A 15,330-nucleotide genomic window follows, 5' to 3' on the forward strand; every position below is an offset into this window, starting at 1 on the left:
TAATACTGTGAGAAATCTTGGAGTCATTTTGATCAGGATATGTCATTCAATGCGCATATTAAACAAATATGTAGGACTGCTTTTTTGCATTTACGCAATATCTCTAAAATCAGAAAGGTCTTGTCTCAGAGTGATGCTGAAAAACTAATTCATGCATTTATTTCCTCTAGGCTGGACTATTGTAATTCATTATTATCAGGTTGTCCTAAAAGTTCCCTAAAAAGCCTTCAGTTAATTCAAAATGCTGCAGCTAGAGTACTGACGGGGACTAGAAGGAGAGAGCATATCTCACCCATATTGGCCTCTCTTCATTGGCTTCCTGTTAATTCTAGAATAGAATTTAAAATTCTTCTTCTTACTTATAAGGTTTTGAATAATCAGGTCCCATCTTATCTTAGGGACCTCGTAGTACCATATCACCCCAATAGAGCGCTTCGCTCTCAGACTGCAGGCTTACTTGTAGTTCCTAGGGTTTGTAAGAGTAGAATGGGAGGCAGAGCCTTCAGCTTTCAGGCTCCTCTCCTGTGGAACCAGCTCCCAATTCAGATCAGGGAGACAGACACCCTCTCTACTTTTAAGATTAGGCTTAAAACTTTCCTTTTTGCTAAAGCTTATAGTTAGGGCTGGATCAGGTGACCCTGAACCATCCCTTAGTTATGCTGCTATAGACGTAGACTGCTGGGGGGTTCCCATGATGCACTGTTTCTTTCTCTTTTTGCTCTATATGCACCACTCTGCATTTAATCATTAGTGATCGATCTCTGCTCCCCTCCACAGCATGTCTTTTTCCTGGTTCTCTCCCTCAGCCCCAACCAGTCCCAGCAGAAGACTGCCCCTCCCTGAGCCTGGTTCTGCTGGAGGTTTCTTCCTGTTAAAAGGGAGTTTTTCCTTCCCACTGTAGCCAAGTGCTTGCTCACAGGGGGTCGTTTTGACCGTTGGGGTTTTACATAATTGTTGTATGGCCTTGCCTTACAATATAAAGCGCCTTGGGGCAACTGTTTGTTGTGATTTGGCGCTATATAAAAAATTGATTGATTGATTGATTGATTGATCCTTGATAGAATCCCACCTGTAAATGAACGCATCTGTCATTCCAACTGCACATCTCACTGCTTCACTGTTGTTGGACATATAAACTTGTTATTGTTGTCCCTTCGGCTGTTCCCATTTTTGTCGAGGGTCATCACAGCGAATACAGCCAGATTTGCATTGGTATTTGGCAAAAGTTTTACACCAGATGCCCTTCCTGATGCAACTCCACTTTTACCTAGAGAAAGACACACAGCTGCTGGTGTTCCAAAGAGGTCCTCCATTCGAGTACTAACTATATCCTGCACTGCTTAGCTCTAAAGCTCTGTCAAGATCAGGCCGACAGAGCAGATGACTTGGACATAAAAGAACTAATCAGGAAAATTCTGTGGAAACAGATTTATTAGCTTGGGTGTTAGTGTTAAAGCTTCTTTATATACATTTCTGGTCTTGTTGTCCTTCAAATATACAGTTAAAGGTTTGGACGCACTTTCCCATTCAATTGAAAGGGAAAGTGCGTCCAAACCTTTATCATCAACACACACCTTGATCTCTACCTGCTGCTACAAAGCATAAGTCAGATAGCTTCCCTCCTACAATTTTTTTTATGAAAAATTAACCCTTGATATTTTCACTCCTCAAATTTGATTTGAAGATATTTTATCTTAAGACAGGAGGCTTCTTGGACAAATAATGCTAAATAATTTTCTACTTCTAATTTTCGAACCCGAACCCTTTCTACGTCTGTCAATGGGGAAATGCTATGCTGGTTCTTGTAGTGAGCTTCTTGTTCGTCTTCTTCCTCTTTCAGCTGTTCCCGTTAGGGGTCACCACAGCAGATCAATCATTTCCATCTCACTCTGTCCTCTGTATCTTCCTTTGTCACACCAACCACCTGCATGTCCTTCCTCAGCACATCCGTAAACCTCTTCTTTGGTCTCCCTCTTCTCCTCCTGCCCGGTGGCTCCATCCTCAGCATCCTTCTCCCTATATACCCTGGGTACATCCTCTGCACATGTCCAAACCATCTCAGTCTCACCTCTGACTTTGTCTCCAAGCCGGCCCACCTGAGCTGTCCCTCTGATATGTTCATTCCTAATCTCATCCATACTCATCACTCCCAAAGACAATTTCAACTGCTCTGCCTCCTGTCTTTTTGTTAGTGCCACCGTCTCTAAACCGTACAACATAGCTGGTCTCAGTAGTGAGACCAGCTATGTTGATAGGGAATTGGTGTGTTGAACCTCTACTGGTGGTTGGCTCTCACTGCAGTATTGTATCACTTCCTGTTCTGGAGCACAGCGGTGTTTTTCTGTATCTGTTAGCTGTTTAATCTGCGCAGTTAGATTGATCTAGTTAACTAGATAACGATTTGTTTCACAGTGTAATCTTCACGTGCCTTAACTAAAGCACTCCCTCTGCTGAATCACCTCTAAATTATTTACACATTATTCACTTTGTGTGTTTTTAGGAATCCGCTAGCTTAGCGCAGCTACTAGCTCGTAGCCGATTTAGCATGGCGGCTTCTCCTGTCTCTCCCGAACTTTTCTGCTCTGGGTGTGAAATGTTTAGTTATTCCTCGGCCTCCTTTAGCAGTAGTGGTACTTGTAATAAGTGTAGCTTATTCGTAGCTTTGGAGGCCAGGCTGGGCGAATTGGAGACTCAGCTCCGCACCGTGGAAAATTCTACAGCTAGCCAGGCCCCTGTAGTCAGTGCGGACCAAGGTAGCTTAGCCGCCGTTAGTTCCCTCTAGGCAGATCTCGAGCAGCCGGGAAAGCAGGCCGACTGGGTGACTGTGAGGAGGAAGCGTAGGCCTAAACAGAAGCCCTGTGTACACCGCCAACCCATTCACATCTCTAACCGTTTTTCCCCACTCGGCGACACACCCGCCGAGGATCAAACTCTGGTTATTGAGAAATGTGAAGTTAGCGACACCAGCAACCATAGTCAATTGTCTTCCGGGGGCCAGAGCAGGCGACACTGAAGGAAATTTGAAACTGCTGGCTAAGGCTAAGCGTAAATTTGGTAAGATTGTAATTCACGTCGGCAGTAATGACACCCAGTTACGCCAATCGGAGGTCACTAAAATTAACATTGAATCGGTGTGTAACTTTGCAAAAACAATGTCGGACTCTGTAGTTTTCTCTGGGCAACTCCCCAATCGGACCGGGAGTGACATGTTTAGCCGCATGTTCTCCCTGAATTGCTGGCTGTCTGAGTGGTGTCCAAAAAATGAGGTGGGCTTCATAGATAATTGGCAAAGCGTCTGGGGAAAACCTGGTCTTGTTAGGAGAGACGGCATCCATCCCACTTTGGATGGAGCAGCTCTCATTTCTAGAAATCTGGCCAATTTTCTTAAATCCTCCAAACCGTGACTATCCAGGGTTGGGACCAGGAAGCAGAGTTGTAGTCTTACACACCTCTCTGCAGCTTCTCTCCCCCTGCCATCCCCTCATTACCCCATCCCCGTAGAGACGGTGCCTGCTCCCAGACCACCAACAACCAGTAAAAATGTATTTAAGCATAAAAATTCAAAAAGAAAAAATAATATAGCACCTTCAACTGCACCACAGACTAAAACAGTTAAATGTGGTCTATTAAACATTAGATCTCTCTCTTCTAAGTCCCTGTTAGTAAATTATATAATAATTGATCAACATATTGATTTATTCTGCCTTACAGAAACCTGGTTACAGCAGGATGAATATGATAGTTTAAATGAGTCAACACCCCCGAGTCACACTAACTGTCAGAACGCTCGTAGCACGGGCCGAGGCGGAGGATTAGCAGCAATCTTCCACTCCAGCTTATTAATTAATCAAAAACCCAGACAGAGCTTTAATTCATTTGAAAACTTGTCTCTTACTCTTGTCCATCCAAATTGGAAGTCCCACAAACCAGTTTTTTTGTTGTTATCTATCATCCGCCTGGTCGTTACTGTGAGTTTCTCTGTGAATTTTCGGACCTTTTGTCTGACTTAGTGCTTAGCTCAGATAAGATAATATAGTGAGTATTCCATTAACTTTAACTAGTAATGACTTCATGACTTTCTTTGCTAACAAAATTTTAACTATTAGAGAAAAAATTACTCATAACCATCCCAAAGACGTATCGTTATCTTTGGCTGCTTTCAGTGATGCCGGTATTTGGTTAGACTCTTTCTCTCCGATTGTTCTGTCTGAGTTATTTTCATTAGTTACTTCATCCAAACCATCAACATGTCTATTAGACCCCATTCCTACCAGGCTGCTCAAGGGAGCCCTACCATTATTTAATGCTTCGATCTTAAATATGATCAATCTATCTTTGTTAGTTGGCTATGTACCACAGGCTTTTAAGGTGGCAGTAATTAAACCATTACTTAAAAAGCCATCACTTGACCCAGCTATCTTAGCTAATTATAGGCCAATCTCCAACCTTCCTTTTCTCTCAAAAATTCTTGAAAGGGTAGTTGTAAAACAGCTAACTGATCATCTGCAGAGGAATGGTCTATTTGAAGAGTTTCAGTCAGGTTTTAGAATTCATCATAGTACAGAAACAGCATTAGTGAAGGTTACAAATTATCTTCTTATGGCCTCGGACAGTGGACTCATCTCTGTACTTGTTCTGTTAGACCTCAGTGCTGCTTTTGATACTGTTGACCATAAAATTTTATTACAGAGATTAGAGCATGCCATAGGTATTAAAGGCACTGCGCTGCGGTGGTTTGAATCATATTTGTCTAATAGATTACAATTTGTTCATGTAAATGGGGAATCTTCTTCACAGACTAAAGTTAATTATGGAGTTCCACAAGGTTCTGTGCTAGGACCAATTTTATTCACTTTATACATGCTTCCCTTAGGCAGTATTATTAGACGGTATTGCTTAAATTTTCATTGTTACGCAGATGATACCCAGCTTTATCTATCCATGAAGCCAGAGGACACACACCAATTAGCTAAACTGCAGGATTGTCTTACAGACATAAAGACATGGATGACCTCTAATTTGCTGCTTTTAAACTCAGATAAAACTGAAGTTATTGTACTTGGCCCCACAAATCTTAGAAACATGGTGTCTAACCAGATCCTTACTCTGGATGGCATTACCCTGACCTCTAGTAATACTGTGAGAAATCTTGGAGTCATTTTTGATCAGGATATGTCATTCAAAGCGCATATTAAACAAATATGTAGGACTGCTTTTTTGCATTTACGCAATATCTCTAAAATTAGAAAGGTCTTGTCTCAGAGTGATGCTGAAAAACTAATTCATGCATTTATTTCCTCTAGGCTGGACTATTGTAATTCATTATTATCAGGTTGTCCTAAAAGTTCCCTAAAAAGCCTTCAGTTAATTCAAAATGCTGCAGCTAGAGTACTAACGGGGACTAGAAGGAGAGAGCATATCTCACCCATATTGGCCTCTCTTCATTGGCTTCCTGTTAATTCTATAATAGAATTTAAAATTCTTCTTCTTACTTATAAGGTTTTGAATAATCAGGTCCCATCTTATCTTAGGGACCTCGTAGTACCATATCACCCCAATAGAGCGCTTCGCTCTCAGACTGCAGGCTTACTTGTAGTTCCTAGGGTTTGTAAGAGTAGAATGGGAGGCAGAGCCTTCAGCTTTCAGGCTCCTCTCCTGTGGAACCAGCTCCCAATTCAGATCAGGGAGACAGACACCCTCTCTACTTTTAAGATTAGGCTTAAAACTTTCCTTTTCGCTAAGGCTTATAGTTAGGGCTGGATCGGGTGACCCTGGACCATCCCTTGGTTATGTTGCTTTAGACGTAGACTGTGTTTCATAATTATTGTATGGCCTTGCCTTGCAATGTGGAGCGCCTTGGGGAACTGTTTGTTGTGATTTGGCGCTATACAAGAAAAAAGTTGATTGATTGATTGATAAAACTGAAGTTATTGTACTTGGCCCCACAAATCTTAGAAACATGGTGTCTAACCAGATTCTTACTCTGGATGGAATTACCCTGACCTCTAGTAATACTGTGAGAAATCTTGGAGTCATTTTTGATCAGGATATGTCATTCACTGCGCATATTAAACAAATATGTAGGACTGCTTTTTTGCATTTGCGCAATATCTCTAAAATTAGAAAGGTCTTGTCTCAGAGTGATGCTGAAAAACTAATTCATGCATTTATTTCCTCTAGGGTGGACTATTGTAATTCATTATTATCAGGTTGTCCTAAAAGTTCCCTGAAAAGCCTTCAGTTAATTCAAAATGCTGCAACTAGAGTACTGATGGGGACTAGAAGGAGAGAGCATATCTCACCCATATTGGCCTCTCTTCATTGGCTTCCTGTTAATTCTAGAATAGAATTTTAAATTCTTCTTCTTACTTATAAGGTTTGAATAATCAGGTCCCATCTTATCTTAGGGACCTCGTAGTACCATATCACCCCAATAGAGCGCTTCGCTCTCAGACTGCAGGCTTACTTGTAGTTCCTAGGGTTTGTAAGAGTAGAATGGGAGGCAGAGCCTTCAGCTTTCAGGCTCCTCTCCTGTGGAACCAGCTCCCAATTCAGATCAGGGAGACAGACACCCTCTCTACTTTTAAGATTAGGCTTAAAACTTTCCTTTTTGCTAAAGCTTATAGTTAGGGCTGGATCAGGTGACCCTGAACCATCCCTTGGTTATGTTGCTTTAGACGTAGACTGTGTTTCATAATTATTGTATGGCCTTGACCTTGCAATTTGGAGCGCCTTGGGGCAACTGTTTGTTGTGATTTGGCGCTATACAAGAAAAAAGTTGATTGATTGATTGATAAAACTGAAGTTATTGTACTTGGCCCCACAAATCTTAGAAACATGGTGTCTAACCAGATTCTTACTCTGGATGGAATTACCCTGACCTCTAGTAATACTGTGAGAAATCTTGGAGTCATTTTTGATCAGGATATGTCATTCACTGCGCATATTAAACAAATATGTAGGACTGCTTTTTTGCATTTGCGCAATATCTCTAAAATTAGAAAGGTCTTGTCTCAGAGTGATGCTGAAAAACTAATTCATGCATTTATTTCCTCTAGGGTGGACTATTGTAATTCATTATTATCAGGTTGTCCTAAAAGTTCCCTGAAAAGCCTTCAGTTAATTCAAAATGCTGCAACTAGAGTACTGATGGGGACTAGAAGGAGAGAGCATATCTCACCCATATTGGCCTCTCTTCATTGGCTTCCTGTTAATTCTAGAATAGAATTTTAAATTCTTCTTCTTACTTATAAGGTTTTGAATAATCAGGTCCCATCTTATCTTAGGGACCTCATAGTACCATATCACCCCAATAGAGCGCTTCGCTCTCAGACTGCAGGCTTACTTGTAGTTCCTAGGGTTTGTAAGAGTAGAATGGGAGGCAGAGCCTTCAGCTTTCAGGCTCCTCTCCTGTGGAACCAGCTCCCAATTCAGATCAGGGAGACAGACACCCTCTCTACTTTTAAGATTAGGCTTAAAACTTTCCTTTTTGCTAAAGCTTATAGTTAGGGCTGGATCAGGTGACCCTGAACCATCCCTTAGTTGTGCTGCTATAGACTTAGACTGCTGGGGGGTTCCCATGATGCACTGAGTGTTTCTTTCTCTTTTTGCTCTGTATGCACCACTATGCATTTAATTATTAGTGATTGATCTCTGCTCCCCTCCACAGCATGTCTTTTTCCTGGTTCTCTCCCTCAGCCCCAACCAGTCCCAGCAGAAGACTGCCCCTCCCTGAGCCTGGTTCTGCTGGAGGTTTCTTCCTGTTAAAAGGGAGTTTTTCCTTCCCACTGTCGCCAAGTGCTTGCTCACAGGGGGTCGTTTGACTGTTGGGGTTTTTCCGTAATTATTGTATGGCTTTGCCTTACAATATAAAGCGCCTTGGGGCAACTGTTTGTTGTGATTTGGAGCTATATAAATAAAATTGATTTGATTTGATTTAAAATACATCTATCAACTGTTTCAGAAGACCATAACAAGTTGGTTTAACATAAAAAAGGTAAACTTTACACACAGATATATCTTCTTTAGGGTTTTAGCAGGGAAAAACTAAGATAAAGCGAAATCAAACAAAGAACCAACGAAGTAGCAAATCTAAGCATTGTTTCATTGGTTCAAGGTTCAAAGCAAAGCCGCGCTGCAGAAATGGTTGATTACAGACCCGCTGCAGGGTCTGTAATCAATGTACAGAAATTATCATTTTCCCAACAAACACCCCCCGAAACAATGGCCACTCTGAAGGACCGATAAGGGAATCATTAAGCAAAAAGGTTATTGATGTTGATGGACATTTCTTAACGATACCCGAAAAGAACCGGTTCTCGATACCCATCCCTAGTGTTGCCACAGTTACTTTGAAGAAGTAATCCAATTACTGATTACTCCTTGAAAAATACTTAGTTACTTTATTCTTTACTCAATTTTAAAAGTAACTGAGTTCGATTACTAGTTACTTCATTTGTTACTTTCAGCAGCTGCTGACAACAACCCCTCCGCTACCTCAACATGAAAATGACAACCCGTTTAGCAAAAACTGACTTTATAGTCACCCTCTCTTATAAATACTTGTTTTATAAAAATAAAATAAAGACATCTTTCTTGACCTCTTATTTGACAGGAAAACTTGCAATTTCTAACCTACATTGCTTATAAATGTAACTATTAAATTCTTTCTTACACTTTTCTAACATTTAAATTCTCTCTAAACATTTTAGTTGTTGAAATTATTATTCAAAGTATAATATTAGTAGCAGCAGTAAAAAAAAAGGCTTCAAAAGTGGACCTTTAATCTCGGGATGTTGTGGGGAGCCGCGTTCCTGCCCCGCTCCGTGCTGAGTTTCTGTGTGGATTCACCCGCTTTGGCGTTTGAGCACAAAGATTGGATAATGTTTATTTATGCAGAAAAAAACAGCAGATTGACAGGTAAGAAAGTTTTATCAGTGTTTTTTTATGTCGTATTGTCCTCAGAAAGAGATCTTAGGTACATCTGGATGGAAAAAAGTGTTTGTTGTTAATACATCTCTGATCAGCTGTTTTTAGCAAGGACACACAGAGCGGCTCAGAGTTTTAAATAAAGAGGGGAAAAGCATAAAAATGTCAGTCGTGGTGTGTTGTCTTCACCGCGCTTTGAGAGACGACAGTTGCTTTTTTAACTCGAAGCTGCAAAAAAAAAAATAAAACCACGGACGAAAAGCTCACAGCTCACTGAAAGTGGGCGAAGTAGGCACTTCAGTCAAATCCTGACTCCCTGCCCATGGGCCAATTTTAATGCTGCGATTGACCCGCAATGCAAAAATAAAGTAACGAACAGTGAGTTAGAACTAGAACTAAGAATAGAGTAACACATTACATTACATTACACATTACTGGCATCACTCCTGAGGACCCTTCTGAATCCAAATGACCACTAATGTGCACCACCATGGGTTTCAAACATGTGAGATTATCAACAGCTGAAACTTATGGCTGTGCATAAAACTGGCGTGCACCTGTTTGATAAACATAGATTATTGTTATTATTACAATTTTTTGTACATTTTTTGCACACACATACTAAATTTTGCTCATACGACAGCATTCAGAGCCATTTCTATGAACAGTTTGATAAATGAGGTCCCAGGAGACAGGTAACCACAGCAGCTTCAGGTCATCACCTTGAATGTTTGATGTCATGCCATCTTCAAAGTTTAGGTAAAATTTCAAATTTTAAAAGTGTTTTGTGAGTCCTCACCCCCCCTTAAGACCTTCACCAGTGTATTTTCATACAGCATTAAAAGACATTTCATTAGTTCTTGGCATCTCAAATTGTGGTAAAAATATTTTCTATTTCTTTAACCTTTGAAAAATGTAGTTCCATAAAGACCACAACGGGCCAGCTGGGTGTAAACAGTTAACAGGAAAAGCCAGTGAAAATGACTGATGGATACCAGGCTTGTGTTTGTACTGTAAAACCTCACAAATTTGTTCAACTTAAACAGTATGAGAAAACAAACTGTCATTCATGTTAAACAAATAATGCCACTGTGCAAAAGGGAAAGCGCAGGGAAGACAGTTTCGATGCAAAATGAGAGCGGTGAGATTGAGCAGTCACTGTCTGGACTCAATGCACGCCAGCTTCTGTGGTCATGTCCAAACACTTGGACTTCTGTGAAATGGGCATAGACATGTCCTGGACTTGTTACATAATTAAAAGGTCAAACATTCTAGAAGTGCTAGACCAGGCAGGGTGCAATGAAGATCAACAGCCACTAGTGAGAATACTGCTGACAGGAACCAAGCTGAAGCTGGCAACAAAGTGACACATACTATAACTGAATAGTAAGTTCTACAATTTTGATAAAAAAAAATACTGAATACATTAACTAAATGTAAAAATATGAATATGTTAATAAAAGCAACAGTTGAAATGTGTTGGATTTAGTAATAGCACTTTGCCTCGTTAAATGGTTTGTTCCAGCTTTCATTATTTGTATATTACTGAATAGATTTAAAGTCCTGTGATACAAATTAAAACTTAAAATTACACAATTATTTTAGGTACAGAACAAGATAAGAACAAAATAAATAAATAATAAAAAAATAAATAAGAACACCAACGTAAATGTGTTGAATATGTGTTGAAGATTCATTTACATTGAGCAACATATAAACATTACAACCTAACAGCTAACGTTAGCTTATCTAGCCGGCTACAATATAGTCGGTTCTTTTCTGTTTGGGAAGCTACGTTAATACACACTTTTGTTTACATTTGTTGTTATATGTATTTGTTAATATCATTATTGGTAAATGGTAAATGGACTGCATTTATATAGCGCTTTTCCATCTGAATCAGACGCTCAAAGCGCTTTACAATTATGCCTCACATTCACCTCGATGTCAGGGTGCTGCCATACAAGGCGCTCACTACATATCGGGAGCAATAGGGGATTAAAGGCCTTGCCCAAGGGCCCTTAGTGATTTTCCAGTCAGGTGGGGATTTGAACCCATGATCTTCTGGACTCAAGCCCAACACCTTAGCCACTAGACCATCACCTCCCCTATTATTATTATTATTGTAGGGTTAAACTACGCTATTGTACTTTATACACTAGTTACCAGCATTGTTTAACCTTGTTGGCTAGCAAGGTACGGTTGGCTTATTAATGGCTAATTTAATGGTAGCTCATCAAGTTATAGTTAGCTTATTTTCATGATTTACATTTTTATTTTACATGGTGTAGATTTTTAATGATTCTTCAGTTTGTGGGTTCTTTAATAGATATCAACATATAGTATCTAAGTTTGGGGTTTCCATTAGATAGCATATAGAATATGTATTTTGTCTTCCTATAGTAAGCTAGCACGGTGAACAACCTAAAACATATTACATTATAGCTTCTGTTTCTATAATAAAATAACCATATTTATAGCTTAGCCTACTAGCTATAATTTAATTTTACTACTAGTCTACTGACTAGGTATACGTATAATACAATCTTCTGCTGTATGAATATTTAGGTTTTAGAAGCTAACTCCTATAATCAATCAATCAATTCAATCAATTTTATTTATATAGTACCAAATCACAACAAACAGTTGCCCCAAGGCGCTTTATATTGTAAGGCAAGGCCATACAATAATTACGTAAAAACCCCAACGGTCAAAACGACCCCCTGTGAGCAAGCACTTGGCGACAGTGGGAAGGAAAAACTCCCTTTTAACAGGAAGAAACCTCCAGCAGAACCAGGCTCAGGGAGGGGCAGTCTTCTGCTGGGACTGGTTGGGGCTGAGGGAGAGAACCAGGAAAAAGACATGCTGTGGAGGGGAGCAGAGATCAATAATAATATAATAATATTCTATTATTTATTATAATATATATATATATATATATATATATATATATATATATATATATATATATATATATATATATTATAATATTATAACAATGATATTAACTATATTTCTTGAATATGTTGTTTATTACCCTTATTGTGTAAATTATCACTTATATACATGTTGTCCATTTTCTTGACCTGCTTGGGTGGGTAGGGAGAGCTCCCATAGCATAAAATGTTTTTCAACCTACCATCCCTGGTTCTCAAGACCAGGCACCTAAGTGGCTACTCTACACTTTTCTACTCTTCTTTTCTTTTTTTTTTTTTTAGATATTTAGATATACCTTAGTATACACTAGTAGAGTTCTACCTTAGAATTGGAATGTATTATAGAAGACATACCTCACTGAATTTTCATTAAATATCAACATGTGTTCCACCAAGCCAACAGCTGGAGGTCTGTGCGTAATGGACAGGTGGCTTCAGACACTCACTCTCAATAAAGACTGATTAGCTGATTGCTGATCGATAATAGATACGTTGATTAAATTAAACTCTTGTAATAAGTAAAATGAGCGATCAGATAAGATGAAACCGTTTAAATGCATTAAAACAAAAATGTAACAAACAAATGTTTAGGACAATTTTAAACCTTTCTTTAATCATCATTTAAAAATATAATAATAATAATAATAATAATAATAATAATAATAATAATAATAATAATAATAATAATAATAATAGAGAACAGCTGTTTTTTGTTGTTGTTGTTGTTTTTTTTTAAATCAGTAACTTTTTTCCTGTGTCTCAAACGGTATTTTAGTGTTTGTGTCCGCACGCGTTGCGCACAGAAACAGTCCACAGGCCGTTTGGACGGAACCACCTGTGGAGCTGAGAAGGTCTGGAGGCAAACGTCAGGAGAAGGAGTGAGTGCACCTACCGACCACAGTCAGCAGCATGTTGTCCAGCAGCAGCGCCACGAAAACTATGAAGAGAATCAGTTTCCTGGACTGCCTCTCCTCTCTGAGCCATTTGATCAGATTAAACTGGCGGATGGAGTCTAATCTCCCCATGGTGTCGTTCCTCCTGCAGAGAGAAGCCCCGCTGTGCACGGTCAGCGCATCAAAACCATCACAGCACTCAGCTGCGGAGTCAAGCAGCAGGTCTTACCTCAGACGCGCGCCGGCAGCAAACTCCAGCAGCAGCAGCAGCGCGGAGGGGATGCGATCTTTCTACCGACCGGACCCGCCGCTGACGTCACTCAGCCTGACGTCTGTCAGACCAAGCTGCCTCGGAGGACTGAAACCAGTTCAGGAAACCAGTTCAGGAGCGTGGGTGTGGAAACGGTCTGCAAACTTCTCTCCACGCGCAAGAAGCTTCATCCTCCAACTTCAGAATCAAACCCTGGAGAGCACCAGATTTGTATTTATTTATTTACTGATTGTCTGATTGCTCTGCACCTAAAAAGAAAACAAGAAGTGCACTTTATCTTTTTTAAATTCTTTTTGCAACCAACTAATTTTGTTCAAACAAGAACAATCACTGGTGAACTGACTTTAATATTTACCGTTTCAGCATGCTGGTTGCAGTTTGATGCAAAATATTAAAGGAGACATATTCTGTGTACAATTTGATTTGAACTTTATGTTTGATTGTTTTACATTCAAATATGGTATTTAATGTAAAACATGTTAAAAGTCCCCCAGTTATGACAGTGTATGTGGAAAATCTGCTGCAACATTTGGAGACACAGTGTGTGTGTGTGTGTGTGTGTGGGGGGGGGGGACCTGACCAGCAGCCGCTCCTAATTTCCATGTGAAGGAAGAGGAATAAATGGCTTCTGGATGTTGGGTGTTGTTTGTTTGTGAGGAGTCACCGCAGGGTTTGTCTGGCTGCACAGCTGTGACAAGGTTTTGTCAAACTTGAGCTTTTACATATTTTAGTTTTTATTACATCAAAAAAAAAAAAAAAAACAAACAAACAACAACAAAAAAAAAAAAAAACTAAACCTCAGACTACTTTCTATTAAAATTCGTAGTCCACAGGGCTCCTTCTGATCCCTGGATATGGCAGTTGGGAAGTGAACGAGAGACTATGACTCCCCCTGGAGGAGAATTCCATCCATTGCACCTTACTTCCCCAGACAAAGGTGGGCCCCATTCTGTGTCTTCTTCAAGGACAAAAACAGCCAATTAGTCCATAAGCCAGGAGACAGCTTTGACCTAATCAACAGATGGCAAAGCAACACTTAAAATCTTATTGCAAGTTTTATTGTTAAGCTCTGTTTTTCTAGGGGATCAAATACTTATTTCATGCAATAAAATGCAAATTTATTATTTAAAAATCATACAATGTGATTTTCTGGATTTTTTTTTTAGATTTTGTCTCTCACAGTTGAAGTGTACCTATGATAAAAATTATAGACCTCTCCATTCTTTGTAGGTGGGAAAACCTGCAAAATACTTATTTTCCCCCTGTATAAGGGAAAATTGTTCCAATTTGATCAAAAGTGATGCAAATTATTGGTTGAGTCAAAGGGGTTTTAAAAAGCACAAGTTTGCACCATCTGTTATGCTTAACGTAACCATCGATTTCTTTTAATCCACGAGATGGCGGATGCAGCCTGTGAGCTGTTGCCAGCAGCCACCATCTTGGTTAACGTTATTATGCGTCGTCAGATATTAGATTAAATAGAATTCTATGATGCGCCAACTTAAACTTGGGTTAAAGTGATCTGAAAATGCTGTCTTGTGCAGCTTTCAGGTGCTGCGACAAGCTGACAAAGGAGTATCAGCTGGTTAAATAAAGGTCAATGTTATAGTTAGAGGTCCAGACAAGCCTGAGCCGATTCAGGCAATGGACTCAAATGCTAGGGAGCAAGACATGGAGTGGTTTACAAAAGAAAAGATATTTATTGTAAGGACAAAATAAAGATGCTGCTCTGGGGGTGCCTGCAGAATGGAGAGTGGCCCACCTCCTGGCGGAGAAAATAGGGAGCTGAAGTATCCCGAGCCAGTCTTGAAGGAGTAGAGGTTTAGGGACCAGGACCAGGTGGAACACATGACTCCGAGACCAGAAACGAAGGGAAATGAAGATGCAGATGGTGAGTGAATGTACTCGTAACACTGGAAGCCTTAAACAGTCAGAGTTCACAGAAGGCTTACAATAGGGCTGTTCACAGTTCAGGGAATAATGTTCACCTCTTAGGAAATAAGGTTTACTGTTCAGAAAGAGTTCACAGTTCATTAATTGTCTCCAGACATCAGGGGACAAGTATTGCGTGTTTGTGACACAGGTCCAATTAAGCAGGAACTAGGCAGCTGGGCTCTTAACAGTTCATGCAGTTCTTAGGAAGAGTTCTTGGAACAGTTCTTTTATCTTCGCAGTCACAGACAGGAATGAGTGAAAACGGGATCCCACTGAGATGAGAAGGAACTTAACTGGCATGAAGCAGAGTCGTGCTCTGAGCTGAGAGTTGAGGAGTTCCAAGGTGACTTGATGTGCAAGGATCCAG

The 15,330-nt window shown here is 40.0% G+C and overlaps 1 protein-coding gene across 1 annotated transcript in view; it reads right to left on the reverse strand.

Annotated features, from left to right (window-relative positions):
• slc18a2 (solute carrier family 18 member 2) overlaps positions 1 to 12,947 on the reverse strand; it is a 204,763-nt gene extending 191,816 nt beyond the window's left edge. Inside the window, exon 1 of the mRNA XM_034185176.1 lies at positions 12,757 to 12,947. Within this exon, the coding sequence (XP_034041067.1) occupies positions 12,757 to 12,889 (133 nt within the window). The 5' untranslated portion in view covers positions 12,890 to 12,947. The remainder of the gene's footprint in view (positions 1 to 12,756) is intronic.
• Positions 12,948 to 15,330: the final 2,383 nt, after the last annotated feature.

This window comes from Thalassophryne amazonica, chromosome 13, assembly GCF_902500255.1.
Source record: "Thalassophryne amazonica chromosome 13, fThaAma1.1, whole genome shotgun sequence".
Classification (NCBI taxonomy): domain Eukaryota; kingdom Metazoa; phylum Chordata; class Actinopteri; order Batrachoidiformes; family Batrachoididae; genus Thalassophryne; species Thalassophryne amazonica.